Below are 24110 nucleotides of genomic sequence, written 5' to 3'. Positions count from 1 at the left end.
ACGACTACCAACCAGGAACTTTGGTCGAATTTGGCCGAACCGGCGTTAAAGTACGTATCTTTATCACGTCATTATTAAGACCCATTTCAGCGATGCTGTGCGCATGGATCGTCCATGAGTTCAATGTCGGTATTGAGGAAAAGATAAGATAATTCTTCAAGATGCAGGACGATGTATAACGGGTATGCAATAGTTGTACAAGCGCACAACATGTGGCTAATAATTGACGGAAAGAGACAACGTAAAAGAAAAGGAATAACGAACAAGTCGAGAGTTGTAAAAACAAGGTCAATTGTTTTTTTCATCTTCACTTACATGCGTGATTGACACTGCGAAGAGGGAAAATGTTTTTACCGTTAATTATACACACATAGCGTTAATAGCATCGAAAAACATCCGTTTCAAATTCTCGTTACCTCGCATATTGATATTTCACAACCGTTGGAATCGTGCATATCCGAATCGCAGCTTGTTGTGAAATTTTTTCCCAACATCACGCGGACATTAAATTTAAACAATCGGGTCCGCGTTCCGCCCGTTCCGCTTGTTCCGATCAAGAATATTCTTCGTTGATTACGTCACGTGAATGTCTGCTGGTACAGCTGACTGACCAGTGACACTCTTGATAGGTTATCCGACCTTTCGGTATAAGTAGAAGAGAAATAATCCGTCGACCAACATGCACGGAATCAAGGTAAATATTGCGTGACGGAGTAGAAAGACATTTAATTTCAAATTTTTATATCAATTTTATCAGTACTCCGATTTCCAATTCTATTTTCAATTCATATTTTTAACAATTGTTGTTACTCAAGTTTTTCAAGAAATTCCTGATGCCTTGTGGGCTGTGCGCAGCGACACCGATCCTCAAGCCAGCCCCTCCTCCGTCAAATTGTCCAACGCCTTGCGAACTAGACGAAAAGAAGTTGATTCGCCCCTCCGAGTTGCCGATATATACGCTTGGCTCACCGTCAAAAGTGGACCAATGGTAAAGCAAGTAATTGATCAACGCTCAGAATTGTTTTCAGTCAAGCCTGCAATTGATGCTTGGATATCTGACTCGACGTCCCTCAGAGCAAACGAACCCAGTAAGGCATCCTTTCGATCGCGTCCCCCTTTATCCCGCACTTCATAACGTTGGTTCAGCCATAAAATGTGTGAATTATTTCAGCACAAGTATCAGCAGTATTAGACATAATTTTTCTCAGGTTGCTTACATTATCAAGATTCATGATGTTCTAAACTAGACATGCATTGTTTCAGCCCCACACCTGTCAGTTGTGAGCCGTCATACTTGGAACAGGGTTTTGGCACGATCAGGAAGTCCTTGTCTGGTGTTTTCACGCAGTATCAACATATTACCGAATCTATTACAGACAAAATAGATACAGGAGTTGCACACAGTGAATGTAAGTCGATGTACTTATTCATATCACTGTAAACAACGGAAATTCAAATTTGAAGCAGAACATCACTGCCGTAGGTCCTTAGCATCTGCTAGACTCGCAATCAAACGTTATTTGTTCATATTCCAGCTACTCCAATTTGTAAGAAAATAAATGACGAAGAAAAAATTTTCCATATGATACCCGTCGTGTCTGGTTAATAAGGACTTTTATAATGGATCCAGACAATGTTCGACATGTACAGTATAAAAAAATGTTGCTCAAAGATGCAAGGAGCATACCAGGTTCGACCCATGATGAATTGCATGAAACAATTTTTCCTTCGATCCGATTCTTATGACAATTTTTCTCCCATCTTCTTAAATATTTCTAAATATACATTCAGTAAACAAATTTATGTAGCTATAAGATGTTCGCTGAAAATTAAGGTAATTCTAGTTGAGAATTCCACTTTGCAACAGAGGATCATGGAAAAATCTTGAAATAAGATTTAGTTGGGAATATCTATTTTAAAATGATTTACATCAAATATGTCTGCTATGATTATTATCTGGATTTGGTAACTGACTTCGCTGTAAAGAATAACGAGAAATTGCTTTTGAAATCCTGTCTATCGAGAACTCAGCCATCCTGTAGAGAGAGTTCAAAACACCCATTTCAAAGAATAGATTTCTCACTTACGCAATGTTTTCCGCAATCAAGTCACAATTACCTTTCAAGAACTTGTAAAACAGTTAGACGCGAATATAAATTTGGTTTCAAAAATAAATACATGGACAGCGGAGGTGGTTAGTTATAAAATATTGCAAAATGCTGTGCAAAATCAAAATTTAATTTTTCAGCAAACTATTGTATTCTCCGTTGACTTTTACTGCAAGGTTTAAAAAATTATTACACATGGACAGACACGGTCGTGTAACAAAACTCTCATCTTCATAACGATTCGTCTTTTCTACAGCCCTCTACGAGTACCTGAAGGAGGAGAGCAATGTTTTGCCACGAATGGGAGCGATCGGGATCGGAGCTCTTTCTGGTCTAATACTGAGCCTCCGAGGCGGTGCGTTCAAGAAAACGTTGTACACAACCACGGGTGGTCTGCTCGTGGCCTCGCTCTGTTACCCAAAACAAGCCGCAGAAGGGGTTGATCTTGCCAAACATTACGCAAACATAGGTTACAACTTTGCTTACGGAAGTGAGTATATACCGGCATACAGTTTAAAAGTTTTCCGAATATCTTTGACAATTCCTATCCTCTTTACTTCCTCGATAAACTAGATACGGAAGATCCCCTGGATAAGGAGCCAGAAAGTTGCAACGTTACTAGCACACAAAGAAACATGCAAAAGTAAAGAGCAACATTAGCGACACAATGAAACCACCAGGTCCCTATCCTACCCCAAAATTCCAAATCCCAGGAGTCATAAGCTATATCGGAAATGTTCAAAATACAGAAAGAAAAGGAAGAAATTTTCAGTTAAACCGGGAGACGAGCAGTTGGAGATCCAATTTCCAGAACTTCCTAAGCTGAAGATACCGACGTCGCTTAACGGGCTCTTTGATCAGGTAGTAGAGACGGGAGCAGTGGCAGGAGAGACCATCGGCAACCTAGCCAGCAAAGCGTCGGAATACTTGTCGGAATCTAAAGAGGTAAGTCGAAGCACCGACATTCCTATAAATCTACCAATAATGAAGGTATAAATGCAATTGTATCGTTTTTCGCAGGCAAAATCGTCCGAGGATAAGCCAAAGCAGAGTTAGTGTGAGAAACACGCTTACTGGATGTAATTCAAACGTGTGTCCGTGAGAGAGAGACACACATTACGCGGACCCTGACCACTGATCGCCGATAACAAATGTACATTTGAACTCTAGTGAAGATATAAAGAAATGATAAGCATACGTATATATAAATGTGAGTTCTCGCATTTGTTCTTCCCGCTGCCGTCTACTATTATTCTTATTGTTCTTCTTCTCGTACTTTGGTTTTCATTCCACGGTGTTATGGTTATCAGATTTCTGCTATCTGCTCACTCGTGCTAATGAATAAACTCCCCCACGTACCAAAAACAAACAAACAATTGACGGCGGGCAGATTTCATTCCGTGTTCCAAAGCCCCCCGTGAGATGGCGCCAGTTGTTTGTGTTTTTTAGAGACGCCGGGCAAGGTGGCATGTAGGCATGCAATTATACATACATGTGTACGTATACAAGGTGCGGGAACGATCGATGATGAGAGAATCGCGGGTACGTATTATTGTTCGCCGATTCTTATTTTTCCAAAGATAAAGGACCGATTTTAATACCAAAAGTAAAAGAGCCGAGTTGTGAAAAGGTGCGCGTCATGTTGTTCGTCGTTACGTTACACGGAGACAGATCGTAGAGGTGTACGCGGCGCAAAAGTGCAGGTTACCCTGTATGACGTTGTCATATATATTCTCCTCGGTCTTTTTTCTTCCTCTTTTAACTCTCGACAACGGACCGTCACCGCCGTCGAGACGAACGTGCCGAGAGTGACTGCGAGAGGGCGATTCCACGGCGAGAAAACAGAGCCGTAGAAAAAGACGGATGCAACGTGTGTGTCGTTCGTCTCGAGAATGTGCTCGTCGTTCTATGGTCTTTGCCTTTCGCGATACATATGTGCAGGGCCAACCGAATGCCGCCGAGTAAATGCGTTGAATATTAGAATTTAAACCGGACTTCATTCGGGTCCCTGCGTGATTGCGTATCGTTGCAACGCGGGCTGTTGGTGTCTCTCGCGTGTTTTTGTTTTTTCTTTTTTTCTATTTTTATTCTCTTCTCTCGTCGAGTTTCGTAAATATCTGTGTGCATGATCGTCGGAGAAAAAGAAAAGACGCCAGGCAAAGTGTGACGACAAGTTCGACACGCGTCAGTTTTCGCGTATTTAAACTGAAAACTGACTCGTCCCGAGGTTCGAGATTCGTAACGGGGCTGCGGATCCAGGATTTCGTCAACGGGAGACAAACGAAAGCTGGAAGATTGAGTAAAGAAATGTAAGTAAAAGCCACGAATCTGTTCTAGACGAGGGTGGTTCACGTGTGATCCGATCTTCTTCTCCCGACGTTGATATATTTTAAAAGGGTGAGCGGGATTCGCAAAAATTAGACAGCAACAGTGAGAGCAAGGCCGACGGCCCAACCACAGTTTAATTTAACTTTAATATCGTTTCGTGAAAATGGATTCTCGAACAATCTGCTGTACGTATGTGTGTATGTACAGTTTACTTTCGATAACCGAAGAACTATCAATCAATCTGCTCGTTCGTTATCGCGCTGCCCAAGTGTATATATTATATATACGTTTGCAAGTGAGCTTACGCTTGGAACAAAAAACTCGCGAAATTGTAAAGACCGTTCGCAGTAAAGACGAGACGGTTGTAAGTCCACGTTATACATTATATATAAATTCGAAAATAATGAAAGACTCCGATCGTCTGACTCACGTATCGACGACGTGTACATTTATTATTACTTGTACGCTTTGCATACGTAATCACACTAAAATACTTGGTCGATTATAGGAAGGAGGAATTATTTGCGAGACGAATAAGCCGTGGATACCGATTCGACGCTCAATGATGGATCGCTGTAAGAAAGTATAATTTATTCATATTTACGTTAAAAAATTGACTTCCCGAAACGTGAGGAAACTGAAAAAACTAGCAGCAAAACGTTCCAATGCGCATTCGAATAAGGTATAGCTAAAGTCGGAAAATCAAAATTTTGTGAAACAGCTTGAACCCCCGATACCTTTACAGAATTATTATAATAAAACTGATCTGCATTTTCGGATTCCAAAAAGGTGTCACACGTTTGTCCGCTAGCTCAAGCTTCATGAATTAACAATATCTGGAGGCACATCGTACAACGGACATCATCGGGATAGCATCGATCGTCCCGTTGACTCGGTCACGGAATAGCTGGTTGAGATTGGGCCCGTGGCGTAAAATGATTTTTTCGTCTAGTGGAGGCGACGCGTCTATCTACATATGTCCGCAGACCGAAAACGGCCGCATCGATGTGAAAATATAAAGATAACAGATAAGGCGGCTGCCTTAATCCCGCGATTAGTCGTCACGGCTTAATGGCGCGTTAATTTAAGGGTGGCGCGTGCCGCGATCCTTGGACGATGGAGGCTCACACGCCTGTAATCGGGGGTTCGAACTTTGCGCCGCCTAGTCGAATATATACCTATTTATCTATATACCTACACACCTATACGTATATGCACGTAGACGGGAGTCGGCGTGCGCCGTTCGCCGTTCGGCGATTCGGGGAGCGGGGTCGAGGGTTCGCGAACGTCGACGAGGACGACGAGCAGTGTTCCGAGGACAACACCTACGCGCGGGTCCCGAGCCCTGCCAAGGGCGCGATCCGACTGATCACCACTTCGAGTGAAAGAACGTAGTGCCCGTGTGTGAATAAAGCGTGGATCGCGATCGTATCCTATCACAGCTGCCCGCGAACACCTTGCGAAATAAATTCAAGATCTTCCGGAGGAGGAAGATAATCCCCGTGAATTTTGTTTCACCGCGTGCAGGGAGAATTAGTCCTAATTCTAAAATACGCAACGTGAGTCGAAGCCACCCTCTATAATTTCTCGAGACTTTAGCGGATTGATCGCCTTCCTCCCCGCAGTTTCGCCGCAAAACCAGAGTCGCGGATGCGAAAAGTCCGAGCTCGATCGAACGTGACCTTGGTAGCGAGGATCGATCGTTTTCGCATTCCTGCTCGATAGCTATAGGCTCGTGAGGTTGGTCGACGAGGGGAGGCGGGCGGAGGGGGGGGGGGGGGGGGGGATATGGCTGAAAACGTGTTGCTCGACTTTTGGAATGTGTCATTTACGCATGTACGTACGTAGATGCGTTATGCGTCGTAGGATCACACCGAATCCCCCTAACACACATATACCTATGCATACACGCTACGAAGAGCCGATGGACAGGGCAAAGAGCGAGACAAGGTCAATGTCGCCTCCGTTCTGACCGACTGCGAACGTCGAGGACCGCGCATACGGTTCGGGCCTTCTGCACATTCCCACCCCTCAAAAATCCGAGAGCAGATGTCTGACTTGTGCCTGAATGCGAGAAGCTGCAGCGGAAAAGTTCGCGAATACATACGTATGTACATATATCTAATACGTACGCAATGTCGTCGGGACGATGAGTTTCTAAGATCTTTGAAATACACGAGGTGTTAACTTGTCCATGGGATTCGGTACCTACGGATTGAATTGAAAAGATAAACTTTACGTCCACCCGTCGTGAATGCTGCGTAAATTTTTATACTTTAACATTGACGCGAAATCGTCTCTTCGTTCTGCACCATTCCTCTTTAGAAACCTTAGATATATATATAGTGATACGGAATGACGTCGACTAGCTAATAATCAGAGAATCTAATACCACACCCTGCAGAGCGAAACGATCAAACGGGATCCTGTAAGACGGGGTGGAAGTGACGAATTTCCAGCTCTGGAATGTGTGTATGCGTTTGTACAGGACGGTTCTACGCGTAGGCACAGTTCGCACTGACATACCTATAGGTACGCACTATGTAGTTACATGCCTGTACGTATAAGTACGTACGTACGTACATACCTATCGGTTAAGCGGCAACTGGTATGATGACGAATTTCCTCGACGTAGAGAGAGGAGGTGCAGGGGCCGGTATCCAATTCTTCCCTCCCCCTTCCCCAGCCCCCTCCACTCCCACCCACATTCACGAGTAATTGGATGATGGGGCTCAATTGGCTTCTTATTTAATCAAACAATGTTACGCGAGAACTACGGCCCGCTACGGACTCTCTTATACCTCCGGCCGATCGGCCGCGGCGACGACGGTTTAATGGATTCCTGATTGTCTTCGCGAAACCTGCGGATTATGCAACATTCTTCCTTATAACTTACTCTCGCTCCATCTCCCCCTTGTAACCCTTTCCTACCTGATATATTTCTGTTACGTTACGTTACGTTATATTCCGTTACGTAGCCACCGCTATAATCAAACGGTGAAATAAGATATGTACACAAAATATATATACCAGGTACTTATAATAGTTAGGTAAGAAAGGGAGATGCTCATCGATGAGCGATAATTCATCTCCTGTGAATCTTGCACTTGACGTTCAACTAACCAGATATGTACAGGGTAGTTGTAAAATATGAAGCTTCAAATCGTTCAAATGCAAAGAAACCAGGGGTCCACATACCTGGAAAACCTGGAATTGTCAGGGGATTTTTAATTTAGTCATGGAAAAAACTGAAAATATCAGTTTTCAATCATGGGAATTAGAAATGATATTTTCAAGTAACAAGTTTCCTTACTCGAACTGTCAAAATGTCAGGGAAAATTATGTTTTAGGTCCTGGAAAAACTAAAAATATCATGGAATGTTTTTCCCAAAAATTTTTCGCCACCCTGGAAACGTTCAGCTTCACTGTACATTCGCTAACCTGTTCATCGCAATAATTTCACGCGTTCCATGAAACATGTCTTTCCAATTTTTCTGGCGATTCTACACCTGCAAAACTATGCGTGCCATTGTATGATCCTAATTTTCTGCAAACGCGATAATCAAGCTGCAAATTGCGTACGATGGAGTTTAAGTAAATACTGTGCGAATGAATTGGCACTGACTCACAAGGGTCGCGGTTGATTTTTCGAACAATTTGTATAAAGTTCACACTGTCCGAGGCACTAATATGCAGGAAACAAGAAAAGCAAAGTATGCGTAAACCCGAGAGAAGATGGAGATTTTTTTGCAAACAAAAATTGCTGTTTACTTTCCACAAATTTCTTCTCTTCGAGTCGTTTTTATAAGGAATTAGATACAAGTTTTCACAATTTTAGCCGAGGTGCAGTTGACAGTTTTGCCCCCATTTACTCTACGATTATCTAAATTGACATCCGGAATCTGGATCGACGATTGTTTGGTATTGTTGACCGAATCGTCGTACTTTGAGCCTAATAATTCATGTAATAGAAAAAACTCTAAGTGTCAGATAGGACGAGATACATTGAACGAGGTACGAACGTCGACAGGCGTGCTCGCCCGGACAGCCTGTCACGATATTGCACGCAGTAGTCGGACTTATCACGACTGTATGATTTATACGAAGATAAAACCGACCTAATCGATTTTGCATTAACAAAACGGTTACAGCGTACTATATGCTATGACACGTAGAGAAGTGTAACCGACGACGATAGCGGGAGCAAATTCAGATATTGTATGTACAACAATTAACGCTTCACAAACGGCAAATACTTGAGTATAACCCGATAATATTATCATTCCATTGATGGAAGTTCTCGCGTATCGTCAGGAGAGTATTTTGTTTTTACATAGTATACGTATAACGACACGCAGGATTTGGAAGCGTCCACTTGAAAACCCGAAAATTCCGAACAAGGGTCAAATTCATCTTTACAAGGGACCCCGTAAAATCCTTATGGGAATTGGCTTAAATTTTAGTATGTTGTAGTATATGCTCTCCTGAAAAAAGTTCTCACACGCACAAGTGTAAAAATCCTTAGTTTGCTATCTCTAAATTACGCAGCTTTCTTGAATTACAAAGCTTCAAGGGGACCTGAAATAACACATATCACACCGAAAAACTGCACAGCCGATTCGCAGTGACTCCGTACACGCGTGTAAAACAGGGCAAGTCGATTATTGCAAGAGCCGAAGGATCTCGTTCTTCGCGCGAAATCTGACCTTGCAGTTCCTGCCGGTAAACCAGCGAGTTCGTGGATGGAATAAATTCATTGATGGAATCAATCGCAGCTTTCTGCCTATCTTTGAAAATCGACCGTGTAACTTTTTGAGTGATTTGTTTGATTTCAAGTTCCCTTGAAGCCTTGTAATTCGTCAAAATCGCGCAATCGAGAGGTAACAAAAAATCCGCACGCCTCCCTTTCGAGGCCTGTATCTCGGAAGCTACGGATTTTTCACACTTGTACCAGTGAGAACTATTGGTCGGGAAGGTACGTACTTCAACATACTAAAATTACAGCCAATTTCAATGAGAGCCAATTCCCATAAGGATTCCGCGAGGTCCTGTGTTGAAGAAAAACAATCGATTGCACGCAACTTGTGTAAAAACGGGAACAAAAAGTGGAGGTAATTTCGACTAAACGTTATGTCACGAACTATGCTTTAGTGTTTAGAGATACGGGTATGCAAAATAATATTCATTAAAGCCTTAACCTTCCGGCTAACTTGTTCTCGGTCCGAAACAAAATGCGAGTTCGATTCTATACGAATTATCTAACAATGACTTCCAATCTCTCACGTCGACCTCATCTCCAGTTATCGTTACCTAATTTGTAAAGAATCGAACTCGCATCTTGTTTCGGAACGAGAACAAGTGAGCCGAAAAGTTTACGGCATAAATGAATATTACTTTACATGCAAGAACAACACGACCGCGAATCACGAGATCGTCCTCTGATAATAAAACCCGACCTCCGTCGATACCGTATTATAGGTGTATAACGAAAGTTCAAATCTGACCATCGGAGCATAAAAAGGATTGCTGCGTGGTGACGCAGTCTCGAAAACAAAAGGTGCTTTTTACCCTCCTCAGGATTTAGCACCCCTTAAAACTCACCGCGTTGCCGAGAACGAACGGGAGGAGGATGACGATGATGATGGGGGGTGGGGGGGATGCATCATCTGTGTAGTAAAACAGAGAACCATCGATGTCGCGAGCACTCGGTACGACGGCGCGTGACATTGTCTTTAAAGCTCGTTTAACGCCACTCGAGTGAATGGGGATATTCGGCCGGGTTCAGGGTACGTAATCTTCGATAGGAGCGCGGTGCGAAGGACATTGATGAGGGAGCCGTTATGTACGTAGGTAATAGGTATATACCCACCTATATCCGCGGGGTAAAAACCGCGCGAGTCGATTCTTCTCGGAGGGGGGGGGGGGGGGGGGGGCGTCTTCGTCATCTTGCCTGTGTCCGTAAGATACAAAGCACCTACACAGGTAACGGCATGAACGGAGAAATAGGTTGAACACTGCGGTATGTCGGTCAATCGGCGGTTCCTTCGCCCCCGTTTCGTCCTCCCCTTCTCATCGCCGCTCACCCCGCCGAATCGATACGCGCCTAGTTCTCTCCTTCGAGCCATGAAACGACCCCCCACCCCCCAGCGGTTCGTACATCTCTTCGTTCGAGACCCACCGCCGATCCATCCGTCACCTACATCGATCTATGCACGGGTGTAGTATACACATATATGCGTATCGTTAAGTAGGCACGTACTTTACGTACGTATACACGTAGAACCGCGACGTCTACATTTTGAACAGGTTTTTTTTTTCTCATTCAATTCAAACATTTTACATTATTATTATTTATACGATAATTCAACTAAAGCACTCGCGCTTACACGATCGAGTAAACGATGACGGATAGATATTATGTGTTGAAAAATTGGCAAAGGTTCAAAAATTTCAATGAGTCAGGAATTAATTGGCGCTTTTCTACTGATATTACTCGACGCAGCGTATATATTGTGTACATTATAATGTGTCGAAAAGGACGAATCGAAAGGTAGAAATGGAGCAAATTAAATAGCCTGATATACACCGATCCGACGCACGGTTCGGTATCGACTCAACCATCCCGTTGTTGTTATACTTACCCATGAACTTGATACTTCCCAATATATCCGTAGCCAAAAATAAAAAAAAAAAAAATATCAAAACCTGGAATATCCCTCGCACGCGACGAAGATGAAGGAATAATAAGAGATCTGGATCGCTGTTCGTAATAAGTCTATAGAATATAAATACATACCGATGTCTGTTGGTTTCTGGAAGGTGCAGCCGTTTCGGTTTGTTGCCGGGTGCCGGTGGTGGCGTAGGTGGGAGTGGGATGGGGGGTGGGGGTGGTAATGTCGGCCTGGTTACCGGCGGCGAGAAGGACGATCAATACCTGAGGGGGCAGAACGAGGAAGTTAGGGATGTTTTTTCGAGGACGAGAGCGACGGAGAGCGACGGGCCGCAACAGCTGCTCCGCACCTACGAGTAGGATTGTGCGAGCCCGCCTCTTTTCTTTCTTCATTCCAGATACGTATACAGAGATTTTTCACTTTATGGCGGGTCGATGTTACTACGAGGTATCCGCAACATCCGCGATTCACTGTCGTTTGAATTGGGGAACTTTGATGGAATACGAAGAGAAGGATCAAGTTTAATCGGGAATTCATCTGTGCAACCTTTCATGGATTCAAAAATTAGTCGCGGCGAAATCATTTTGGCGGTATTCCAAAAAATTTCGTATAATGTTTATGTACATATATACATACGGAAATTTCGAAGAATTGACTAGTAATGTGTATACCTGTGTATAACTGCGGGGAATATGATCATTTGCTTTTCAATGTGAACGATTTTTTGCGGTAAAAGTCACAAGTTTGTTTTCGCATATATCCGTTCCCTGAATTCCACAGGAAGTTGTTGAGCTCGTCTCTTTTATTTATAAAGCTAATATTATCCCCGGTTTATGCGCGGTTCAAATGTAAATGGAAAGAAGTTGAGATGACGCCGTTTTAATTCGCCAAGCTGTTGAATCATAGATCCAAGAGCGCAAAAACAGTTCAACTCAAGAGAGATTTTTTCGTTGAGAAGTATATGTATAATAATTTCTACAAACATAACGCAAAAATCTTACAAATTTTTGGCTCTATAAAGATTCTCGTATGTAGTATAACAATGGTGCACAGATTTCTCCGTTCGCGGTTTTTTTTATATAAAAATTCTTTCAAACTGACGACAAAACCCTGCGCATGCGTTATTACGTATTACATGTAGATCGGAAGCGTGTAATTAATAGAACAGAAAGAAGTTTATAAAAATTATAACAGAAGACAATTAAGCGCGGGATGAAAACACATCTGGGTATACGTTGGTACAATAATATAACAAACGTGCACAGCCCTAAACTGTGAATTTAAATTTGGTCTTTGTCAGCAAATTGTTGTCGGCCAGTCATTCATTTTGCAGAATATGCGAGATTGTGTACCCAGCTCGCGGTATTTACGTACAATTACTCGAAACCCCAGGAGCACCGACCCAAGCTGAAAGGGACGGGGAGATATTTCGCTTATCCTAAGAATGCCCTTCACAAGAACACACACACACACACACACACACAATGCATACAATCCTCGAGTTATTCGCTATTATTATACGCGTGGTTCGTTTAATTGTCGCAGGGAACAGAATAAACGTGTCGTCGTTAAAATCCAAACGTCCCAAACTCAAGGGTATAAAAAATGTGAAAGCGCTACGCGCAATTTCGAGTACGAAAATGGTAACACGGGTAACGATGGCCGGTGTCGTTATCTCCCGTTTTATCGATTGTAGGTAATCGCTCGATTGCGTCATCGGCACGTATAATTGTCCCTTATTACAAGTGCGAGCGAAACGAGGCTGAGAATCGAGGCAGGCACAAGGGGGAGAAATCGTTTCGACGTGTATAATCTGTCCGATCGGAGGAAAACAAGACGAGCGATGGTGCCAAAGGCGCCGGACATAAACACGGCCGAGAGGCATCGGCTAGGTGATATCTTTGTAATGACAGCTGGCAACGAATAATCCTACGGTCGTCGCATAAGCGATATTATTAGTCGTTGTACGAGTCGCGGGTGTTCGAATTGCTTCTCCGGCGTTTCCACGCGGCAGTAAAACTCTCGGATAAAAATTCGGTGCGCAGTTATAGGTATCGTCCTCGATTGCAGGTGGTGCAGCGGCATTTTTGCGAAAACGCGAGGGGACTGAACCGCGATCGGAAAGGCGAATGCGCGCTCACTTCCGGGCAAAGGGACATCCTAAGGCGGTCTGTGGAAGGATCGGGAAGTCCTGCAACGGCTGAATAATGGCGCTGCTTCCTGGCAGCGGCGATCAGCCGCCGACCGGATCTTCGAGCGGCGTTACCATTCAGGGTGTACCTGGCGCCGATCAGTCTTCCTCGAGTGCACCACCCGTCGGAACCGGACCCTCGAGGCAACGCAGCCTCCGGGATCGTCTTCGGGAGGGAATCACCGGAGGATTTACATGGCAGTGAGTACACGATATTTCTCATTCCGAACGTTTTTGTGAACGCGCATCGTAAGGTTCACGTTCACTCTGAGCAGCTACGCTGTTCATTTGTTTGTTGTTGGCACGCGGCTGATGCCGAAACTCGGAGCTTCTCAGAGTAAACTTGTACCCTGCATTGCCTATAATTAGGTGAAATGCACGATACATACATAGATACTTGTATTTTTAATTAGGCTGAAGTTTGCAACGTTGTTTTTAGCACATAGTCTGACTACAATATACCATAAGACACGGATTACACGGAGGGAATTTAATATGTATTATTGAAATCAAATTCGGCACGCCTCGCGTTTTTACGTGTAATATATATATATATATATGTTTTAATACCGCACAATACAATATGTATAATAGTAATTTACACAGTGAGTACCTAATGGTCGAATGGTCCAACGCGCATGCGCGAAAATTCTAGAGCAAAAACAGTTGTTTTGTCAGGTTGACCAACCGTCGTAAGTTCAGATGACAGGTCGCCGCTATATACGTAACCTCAAAAATGTTGGTGGTCCTGACAAAATTACTGTCTTTGCTCTAGAACTTTAGCGCATGCGCATTGGACCATTCGACCGTTAGCTACTCACTCTGTACAGGATAGCAATGTTTACAAAAGCATTTAAAAGCCAATGGGCATGGTATAATAATTATACATAATTTATGCCACCGCGGTTCTCCGACATTTTCGCGCTGTGTACTGCATGCACATATTACGGGGTCAAATTGGACGAATTGTTGGAATTAACGAAGTGGTCAATGTGTCATGTACAGAGCTATACGTATAATAATACGGTTTAACGCATCGCCGTGTCGGTGGGAAAGGTTATAGGTATATATCTACAGTGAAACGTTGTGTTGTACACATGTATAACGGTAATTGAGATGAATGTTACGGAGTACAACATTATTAGCACACACACGGTATGTGTATAATATGGGTATATTTAATACATATACATTCAAACTGCGGGAGAAATAATAATATCACACTACGCCCAGGGATGTGAAGAACAGCATGGACGATATTTTACACTGCCCAAGTTTATCCACGAAGTACAACTCTCTCAATGGGCTGCGCAACAAATGCAATGGTTCTGTCATTTCTATTACCATGTAAACAAACTTATTCCCATTTAAACGGATGTGTTAATAAAATTTTGACACGCGAAATGAATTTGGAGTCCAAACGATGTAAACAAGAGAGGCTGCGCTCTAATAAGAGATTTTGCGACTTTTTCGCAATAATGGGGGGGGGGGGGGCCCGATTCCTGGAAAATCGCTTGCCGTCTTGTATTGTTGCGGCCCTATTGAGAGAGTGCGCTGTATATAGAATTAATATAGATACATATACATAGGTATGTATATCGTACATACGTAATGCAACACAAAGTGGACCGTGGATAAACAAACCATATAAATACATACGGTACACATAATTCACGCAGTATTATAGCGCATTAAAGTCGAGGTATTTTTTTAACCTTTGTGTCTTTTCGTACAATGATATCCTGGGATCTGGACGCGTTTTTGTTTCCTCCTCCTCACTCACTCGCACCCAGTGTCTGATTGTGTGTCTGTTGGCCTAAATACGTGACTCGAAAATCCGCGGATCAGGATGTTTTCGCGTGGATTTACAACACGCGTTAAATCGAGACTGAGAATTGGGAAATTATCCCTGCACCGCATTTTTCATCGGCGAGCATTAATCAAGTCGTTTATTCGACGTGGTTAGGTTTCAAATAATTGCATGCCCTGGATTTTCACTATCGCTGAATCTTTATAGATTAACGGTTCTTTTTTAACCCAGATTTTATTGTAGTTTGTATTTTCAATGTAAGCTCGATGTTTGCTACTGAATATATTTAAAAAAAACCCGGTGAGGGTAAAAATACGTCAATTCAATTACTTCTCTTTGCGCTACACGTATCAGCCTTTGTATACGAATCTAGAATAAACAAACCAATGATATTAAACTTGATATAACAAAGCTTCTGGATATCGTGCATCGTCTTAATTTTGGCAAAAAAAATATAAATAAATCGGATCGATTTAAAACGCGAATGAAATTTGAAGGCGATGAAATGAGTTTCAGGAACTTTTTATTGTTCGAAAGTAGTAGAAGAAACCTTTCCTTTCGCGTTTGAAGATCCGTGAAATTTTTATTTCTTTCTCAAATACACGGTTTCGAAATTGGTGCGGTTTTTATAACCCCCTCAAAATGTAAATCAGGACGAAGACAAAATATGTTTATATAACGCGAGCATATTTTATGCGTTTTTCCATGCGTATTTTCCGTACACAAAGTACCCGCTTCTATAATGGTACAGTGAGTCCGCGAATGCGCATGCGCGGGTATTTAAACTGGCACTTTCTACACTGCGCGCATGCGCTGTCGCGAACAAATCTGACGTTACGCGACCCTAACCTCAATTTCGCGATTTGTGAAAAACCGCGTAACATACTCGAGTTATACATACATAACAAGAATCATACATAAGTTTGAAATATTAGTCTTCGACTCACCTACGACTCATATTGCAAACTAACCCTCGACCCGAAAAGACCAAGTTTGCCTCTTTATTACACAACATAGTATTTCTGCAGTTTACACGATGTGCTGCACGTTTAATATATACGGAAAATTACGTACCATACGTGCATACATTGTAGAATTTACATACGTGATGAATAGGTAGAGTTTCTCTATTATAACCGTCAACGCGTTAATAAATCGCAGTCATGTATAACTCAAAATTATAATAATAATAACAACCGCGGGGCAACAATTGATTCGATACATCAGCCGGGCAATTTATGGGGGTTGTAACGTAAATATGCCGTAGCGTAAAATCACCCAGAAACTGGCGATTAGTTCGCCAAATATACGAGTAACGGGAGTAACGCGCACGTGCCGTGTTACGCTGTATCCTTATACACGTATATACGTAATATATACTCATATATCTGGCTGTGACTGACAGTTATCGCGCGATAATACGTCCAGTCTGTCTCGGGACGCGATCTCTTCTTATTCCGCACACTGTGCGTAGAACATATGTATATGTATGTATGCATGAATGTACGTATACACAAGCAATGGCGAATAGCCACGAACACGGTACGACAAACGGCCCGTATAATCCTTATGCGCGTGGATAACCGAACGCAGTGCCAAAAGACTATGGAAACTCTCTCGCAAATCATTGCGTGTGGGTGTGTATAACTATAACTATAACAATAACTATAGATTTATCTTGTTGCCTCCCGCACTCGCAGACGGTCATTTAAACGATTCGAACTCACTCCTCGGCCGACGAAGAAATGCGTGCTGACCTCTGTAACATTTCTACGTTTACTGTATAGTTTTTACCACTATTATTTCGAAAGATCTTTTTGCTGTTATTTCTGCTCTATACATCAATCGATTGAAGTCTAGACTGTCCAAGTAGTATCCAATATATTTTTATTTTCTTTCGTTGGGCATAGAGCATTGTTGGAAAAAATAAAAATGGAATGAAAATCTAACGTGATGTAACAACGAATTTGTGCGCCGAGGAAAAGTTAAATTATTCGTTGTGGCTTATTGTATGGAGTTATTTTTCCTTTGAATTAAAACATTGGAACGCCAAGTATTGAATATTGATGTAGTTTTTCGTTCGGAAGTTTGTGTCATGTACGCATTTCGAGTATTCCACCAACTCCATGTAACGTTATTCGCGCAACAGCCAAGTGAATCGTAATTAATTTTGTCTCGTGATAAAAATTCAATCAACAATCGCGTTAAGAATCGATTTGATTACAGCTACCGTGTTACAATATCGCTTTCCCGCTGTAATAAATACCTGATCGATCTACACCGGACCGATAATTATACATGTATAAGGCATTCCGCGAAATCGAATTAAATATAAATTAAAAAAATGTAAAATCATATTTAATTCAATTTTTCTCCCTTTTCACTTCCATCTTGGTGTCATACGTAGATCGGTTTAGGGTGAAATGCTTTGTATACGTATAACTTTAATCCAAAGCAAGAATTTCATATAAAAGTACCGGGAGACTAGAAATAGCTCGTTTCTTTACACTCATTATATAGTTATTAATCTCTATCCTAATTTTAGCGTCACTTTGTGCATTCACGCACAGTGCAGATACATGCATTTATTATCATACTCACGGCCCTCGAATGATATTGCAATTGTGAATTATTGTATGTATACATATATGTATAACGATCGAACACCCACAGAAACACAAATAGAGAGTGAGAGAGAGAGAGAAAGAGATACGTACGAAGTATAGAATGGTAAAGAGGAAAGAAAAAGTCTTTGAACTTATAATTTAAATCATCGCACTTAACCCTCTCGACCTTGGATCGTTGCGCCGTGTTAAGAGTCGCGAGTGAGTGACGCTTATTTAGCATGAATCGGAACGAAGGGGCAATGGTGCATTCTCGGTAACGCTGGGACAGTGGGCAGGTTTACATTCGCGAATAACCACAACACATTGCGTATACACGTGCATTAAGTATTAATTGCAATTGTGCGTTTAAAATAAAAATAAAACTGGTCCAAGGAGATTGTAAAAATTCATTTAACACAACCGACGCGACGCGACGTCTTGTCGATTTATGTAATCGCTATTTTTAATCCCGCGTATGTCAGGTATATACATTATTATACGTTGTACATCCACAATTTATCCTATCGTGTAGGTATACGACACCGCGAGTACATTGTATGCGTATGCGAATTCTCTCTCCCTCTCTCTCTCTCTGTCATTTTCTCTCTTTCTCTCTATCTGCTGAAACATATAATAAGGTCTTATATCGACACAGTACTGCGACGACACCTGTTCAAATGTTTTCTGCACAACCACGTGCTTTTTATCCATGTGTAACAAGGTTTCGCTACCTCTTTATTGTACAAGGGAGAAACGCGTGACTTTAACAGGACCGTGCTTGACGTACCCACGGAAAAAACAAACTGCTCTAGGCTGACCATGACACAACCCTCGAATTTCCCATTCTCACACTGCAGGTTCCAAGTTCACAGAGAAAAACAGGATAACATCCAATTCGAATTTCGAACTAGAAATTAATATTGTGACTAACGATAACGACTCATTCTTTTATCAAACAGAAGCAAGAAAAAATTACATTAAAATTTTTACCGAGAATAATTTTATCGAGGTCGTTGCCGAAGATAAGAAATTGGAGTAACGTGTGTCACATACGTACCAGGAGAAAACGGGAGATTGCTGACAGGTGGAAAGATATACAATAGCGCTCCTCTTCTCCAGCTCGCTACGGGGACTATCGAAATTCGCGTGAAATTTTTTCGTTACGCGCCGACGCGTATCGTGTATAACATGCGGCGATGTATGCGGAATATGTGGATTCTCTCGGCGCGATGTGTTGTAAATTCTGCAAATTATACAGATAAGGAGATTTCAAAGAAAAACAATTTCAAGATGAAATCTTGTCGTCGCGTCTGCACAGGTGCAGTTAATTTATACGGAATTAATTATAATCAGGCTCGTATATTATTGTTATCATTATTGTTAACATTATTATTATAACGATTCTTTGAATATTGTGTATGTATACATACAGTAGCGCTCGATAGTATTTTGACAGAGATAGAAGTTGGGTTGATTAGGTACGAATATAAAATACAAGAATCAATGATATTTTTTATTCAAGGAAATTCGATGTTCTACATAATTGTATAAATTTGACTCTCGTTCGTTAAAAAATAATGTTAAATTAAAGAAAAAAAAAGAAGAATCACGGATCAAAGTAATAACGAATTTCATATTGTCAAAATACTTTTTAGCGCTACTGTATGTGTGTTTACGTAGCGATTTCGAATTTTTATTGAACAATGTTTATTGTTATTGTTGTTGACGACTATCGCGACCCAGGCCGTGGGACGTAACTATTGTATCAACGAGTCAATTATAAATCCAGGCAACCCGGAAAATGAAAAACTTGTACCCGACAAGTTGTAGAGGCAGAAATAAATTGAAATTTGAGTGATACAATAATTTTTTGACTTGAATTAATTTAAATCAATTCATGCATTGCAACTTAATTTTTTTTCTAGATAATTATCGATAATTCACTGTGATAGAAGTGAGTTTAAAACAATTTCAACTCGTCCTTTTTGTAATTCCTGTTGAAATTAATTTTTTTAAATTCAACTGTACTGTTTTATTTCGATTTCATTTTTTTATGCTATATAAACGGATAATTCTGGCACTAATTCAAATCAACTTGACTTAATTTCTCCGTCATTCAGTTATTTCTCAGTTAATTATCGTTATTTCAGTCAATTTTTAATAATTCAGTTGATTCTGGTTAACTCAGTAATTCTGCATTAATTGACAAAGAAAAAATTGACACATCAATTCAGTGAGTTATTTTCCCCTCGGCTGTCAGATGCCAAGCTGTGATACCTTTAATTGTTATACGTAAGTATGTACAAAGTAACTTCAACAAAAAATATTATCAATTTTATCGCCCGTGTAACGATGTAGTGAAATAAAGTGATTTGTTTTCACGATTTATTAATTTAATTTATTACGATGTAATATTATAGCGGTTTCAAAGTTACTGCTTCAACCGCGCCGCAATAGCGCAGTGATGTAATTGTTGGCTAAATTATTCACTATTCTAAAAAAAATTTAAAAAAAACGCGATTATTAACCAATAATATAATTACACCGATATATAATTCGAGTCAGTCGATATTGTAATAAAGAAAATTTACATGAATCGTTGAGCGAAAGGTTAATTGGGCGACATTTTCAATTGTCCGATATCCGAACTGAATAATAATTAGTCGAATCTGCGACCCGACGATTAGACAAAATTACATTATTTATTTTTTTTTTTGCACAGCCTTGCATTAGAAATTATCCGTAATCGCGATGCGATTTCCGTTCGGCTTCTACAGTTGAGAATCTGAACTAGCCGCGAGGACCTCCGGAAATGCATGCGTACATCATCCGTTTTACCGCATCTCCGTGAAATATTGCGACTCGGATTGACCGTGACAAATGTAGGTCATGTGCAGTTGTCCTCGGGGTATTTGCACACATGTACAACCGGTGGCGTGTAAAAAGCGTGCAACGACGACGAGGAAAAGGAAGAAGAGTAGGAGGAGGAGGAGGAGAATGCATCGAGCGAACGATTAACAATTAAAAATGCGTGGGCTGTATTTTCGTCGAAGAAAATAACAATCTTGGGGATACTCGTTGAAGCCTGAATGCTAATTTAAATAAACAAAAAGCTTACTCTTATTATTTTATACACGCCCCTCGCGTCGCCGGCTTTCAATTAAACACTTTCAAGTCGCAATTACGGTAATTGGCGGGGCGAGGATACGAGCATATGTGTGCTGCACGCTTACGAGGTGAGAGAGTTTAAACATCTCTGTAAATTGGACGGGGGTGGAGTGAGGCCGCGGAAATATAGGGAGAGCTACACACCCTTGGGAAGACGGCGAACGTTTGCTGCTAAGGACCGTTTGCAATAGCAGTTACAGCAATTATTTATGCGCTGAGAAAAATTTCATTCCTTGCGGTTTACGTGCAAACTTGTAGGAAATTCTGTAACCGAATTTGCATCGTCGGCTTGCTTGGATATCTTTGTTGGAACGCGTTAAAAATCAGTGGTTTTTTTTTTCGTCGTTACTTGTACTTTTGTCAGATGAACGATTATAGATCTTAACATCGATTTATCGTCCCATCAACATTGAATTATCGCTGCAACATCTGGATAGACAAAAATGTATACACAAGTATAATAATTATACCTGCGTGATCAAAAAGAATATACATAATATAAAGAGTATGTAACACATACCATATTCGATTCTTTCTATTATAGTTACGGGTAGAAAGTTGATGAAATTTTCATTCTATTATCGAAATTATAATATATATTAAAATGTTTTTCGGTTACGGTTATAAAAATTGACAATCAAAGCGAATGACTACAATTACAGTAGTGAAAAGTATAAAAAATTTTTTTTCTCACCGGCTGCGTGTCGCGACATTTCAACACCGTCGATTTTATGTTACATGCGCGTAGGTAGGTGTATGTACGAACCTCTTGCGACGAATCGAGCAGCAATATGTGCCTGATATATAACGCGCGTTGTTTCGCGTTACGCGTGCGACTGTAATTCGTATAATACACACCATCGTAACGACACATGTAACGCCGATGTGCGGTGCAGTGCAGGGTATAACGTATATAACACATTCGTGCCAACCTATTCAGTCTGTAAAGCCGTGGATTACATGACGACACCTGTTCCACAGACCCGCGTTCTTAGATGTAGGTATGATAGTAAGGCGATAAAAAAAATTACGCATAAAAATGTGTGCTTAATTTCGGTCGAAATGAGCTAATATTTCCCTTGATTTTAATCTTCGATATAACAGGGAAAGGGGATTCAATGAAACGTGCGGGTATAACATAGTTTGGCGGACTTGTAAATTTGCAATGAAAAATACGTAAGGTGTATAAATAAATATGTAACGGGCGTTGTACAATTTTTCTGCGAAAATTTGCCAAACTGCATTCCATACATCGGTGTAAATTAGATTTATTCCAACGAGTCGTTTTCGGTTGATCTCAAGCCGCGGATTTCGAATTTTTTCTTCATTTTGTAAACTTTGCACGGTATCTTTGAAATCTGTTTTATTTTATTTTCTTCACTCCTTACGTTTTCCTGTTACTGACAATGAAATGACCATGAATTATACATTAATTACTCGACTAAACGGTACGTATGACACACATATTATTAGTCAAATTAGGCGGAGACAACTTTCCGTCCAAGTGAAACCGCGGTCATTTTATACTCGATGCATAATTTCATTCAGAGTCGCGTTTAACAAGGTGATGTCTATATAAGGATATACTACTACACATCCATGTATCTTTGTATCTATATGCATGTATCCATATATTCTTCTTATCAATTATCGCGCCGACGGCGCCTCTGCGCGCAGCGTCTAGCTCGCTAGATCAGTGTTTTTATTTTCTCATTATCATTAGATATTTTATTACAATCCCATTACATAAATACATTATAACGCCGTATATATATATATATATATATATATATATGTGCGCGTGTGTGCGCGTGCCCAATAATAATACACGCGTGTGTAAGCAGGCATATGTATGCGTGAATACAGCTATATGTGGGTGGGTGTGACATACAAGTGTGGCTAACGAGTACAATTAGAATTCTGCTTATATACCCGCGGCGCTGCTGCATGGCGATACGCAACGTGAAATGAATTAGATCGTAATTTATAGCTCGTTTCGCCTGGCGTATAAATGATAATTACTCAATTGGGCGTTAAATTGAAGCGTCGATTTAACGGGTGGAAGGACAGCAGTCGCGTTGAGGCAAGAAGCGTTTGTACGCGAAACGTGCAGTCGTATATCATTACACACACACACACACACACACACACACACGGGCTGCAGAAAAGATTGTCGAGGATTAATATATTATTATTTCAGCGAACGCCGAGTGAGAGAGAGAGAGAAAGAGACGGAAGTGAAAGTAAAAGTAAACTTGAAAAGTGGCGGAAGAAAAGAAAAAGAAGAAGGAAGAAAAAAGAGAGAGGCGCAAAAATTATAAAGAAATTCAAACGAGTGCGAAATAATAACTAACAAACCGAACGCCGGACTCAAGGAAGTCGGGCTTCTTGAATCGTGTCCTCGTTTTTGATGCCAATCCATCCGAGGTCGCTCTGGTACCTTATAAAATGCTCAATTAACGGACACATGCACCTCTCTATTATTATAGGTATACATAGGCGTGGACGACTCACACCTGCTTAATATGCCGACGTATTTTCACCGCCTGTTAACGCGTGGGAACAAAGGCTTGTCAATCCGCGTGTGTGGGTGCAGTTGTCATTTCGCGAAGCCTCGCCCACCCATCGAATCGCTCCGACAAGGACCTGCCTCTTTTTTTTTTTTTCCACCTTTTCTCTTCTTCCTATCCGTTGTGTCTATCCATCTCTCGCGATTCAATCAACGTGCATCGCATCGCATTGCCCGTTATTATCACAGATCTGGCACACTAGGATCGTGGGAATGCGTAATCGAATTACAGAGAAGCGTCGCGTCTGCTCGCGATCACGTATCTACGTATATTTGGTTCGTTGACGTTACAGTGGTTTCGTTTACACCGTAGGTACACCCTTCATTTCGCAAACCAATTTAAATTCGAAGTATTATTGTGCGTTGCCTCGTGTCTAAACACGCAGTGCATATTTTCTTTAAACATCACATTTCTCGAATGATTCTACGAATACCCTTGTACGCAAAGTAAAGTGACGTTATTCAATGGAGATTATTTGTTCCTGTTATTTTTTTTTTTTTTTTTTTTTACCTTTGGAGGAAGATTCATGGAATTCCAACAGTTCGCAATTTCCTTTAACGTTATTGTCGGAGTTTTATTTTTAAATATCCTTTCCTTGTACTCTGGTATCATTGCGAGCTGCGATTATCCTGTTTCGATTAATTGCTACGCGATAAGA

At 41.2% G+C, this 24110-nt stretch overlaps 2 protein-coding genes across 4 annotated transcripts in view; both read left to right on the top strand.

Annotated features, from left to right (window-relative positions):
• The first annotated feature begins 539 nt into the window (after window positions 1-539).
• On the top strand, window positions 540-3309 carry LOC124175240 (MICOS complex subunit MIC27). The gene is made up of 6 exons (XM_046555280.1): window positions 540-694; window positions 816-988; window positions 1264-1409; window positions 2365-2598; window positions 2881-3053; window positions 3129-3309. The coding sequence occupies exons 1-6, from the start codon at window positions 680-682 to the stop codon at window positions 3162-3164; spliced, it is 777 nt and encodes a 258-aa protein (XP_046411236.1). The 5' UTR covers window positions 540-679; the 3' UTR covers window positions 3165-3309.
• Window positions 3310-3631: 322 nt separating this feature from the next.
• The window catches only part of LOC124175234 (TLD domain-containing protein 2), a 79311-nt gene continuing 58832 nt past the window's right edge, over window positions 3632-24110 (top strand). For 2 of the 3 annotated variants that reach the window (XM_046555267.1, XM_046555264.1), the window contains exons 1-2: window positions 3632-4417; window positions 13178-13499. In XM_046555267.1, the coding sequence (XP_046411223.1) occupies window positions 13315-13499 (185 nt within the window). In that variant the 5' untranslated portion in view covers window positions 3632-4417; window positions 13178-13314. Of the gene's footprint in view, window positions 4418-5744; window positions 5996-13177; window positions 13500-24110 lie in introns of those variants that run through there. The other variant, XM_046555266.1, reaches the window with a different exon arrangement.

The sequence above is a fragment of the Neodiprion fabricii genome, chromosome 2, assembly GCF_021155785.1.
Source record: "Neodiprion fabricii isolate iyNeoFabr1 chromosome 2, iyNeoFabr1.1, whole genome shotgun sequence".
NCBI lineage: Eukaryota > Metazoa > Arthropoda > Insecta > Hymenoptera > Diprionidae > Neodiprion > Neodiprion fabricii.
This window is presented reverse-complemented; position numbering and strand designations above follow the sequence as displayed.

Coding starts and splice junctions, on each gene's coding strand:
- LOC124175240 (XM_046555280.1), top strand. Junction 1,410..2,364: donor AGGAGTTGCACACAGTGAAT/GTAAGTCGATGT, acceptor TCTTTTCTACAG/CCCTCTACGAGTACCTGAAG. Junction 3,054..3,128: donor ACTTGTCGGAATCTAAAGAG/GTAAGTCGAAGC, acceptor CGTTTTTCGCAG/GCAAAATCGTCCGAGGATAA.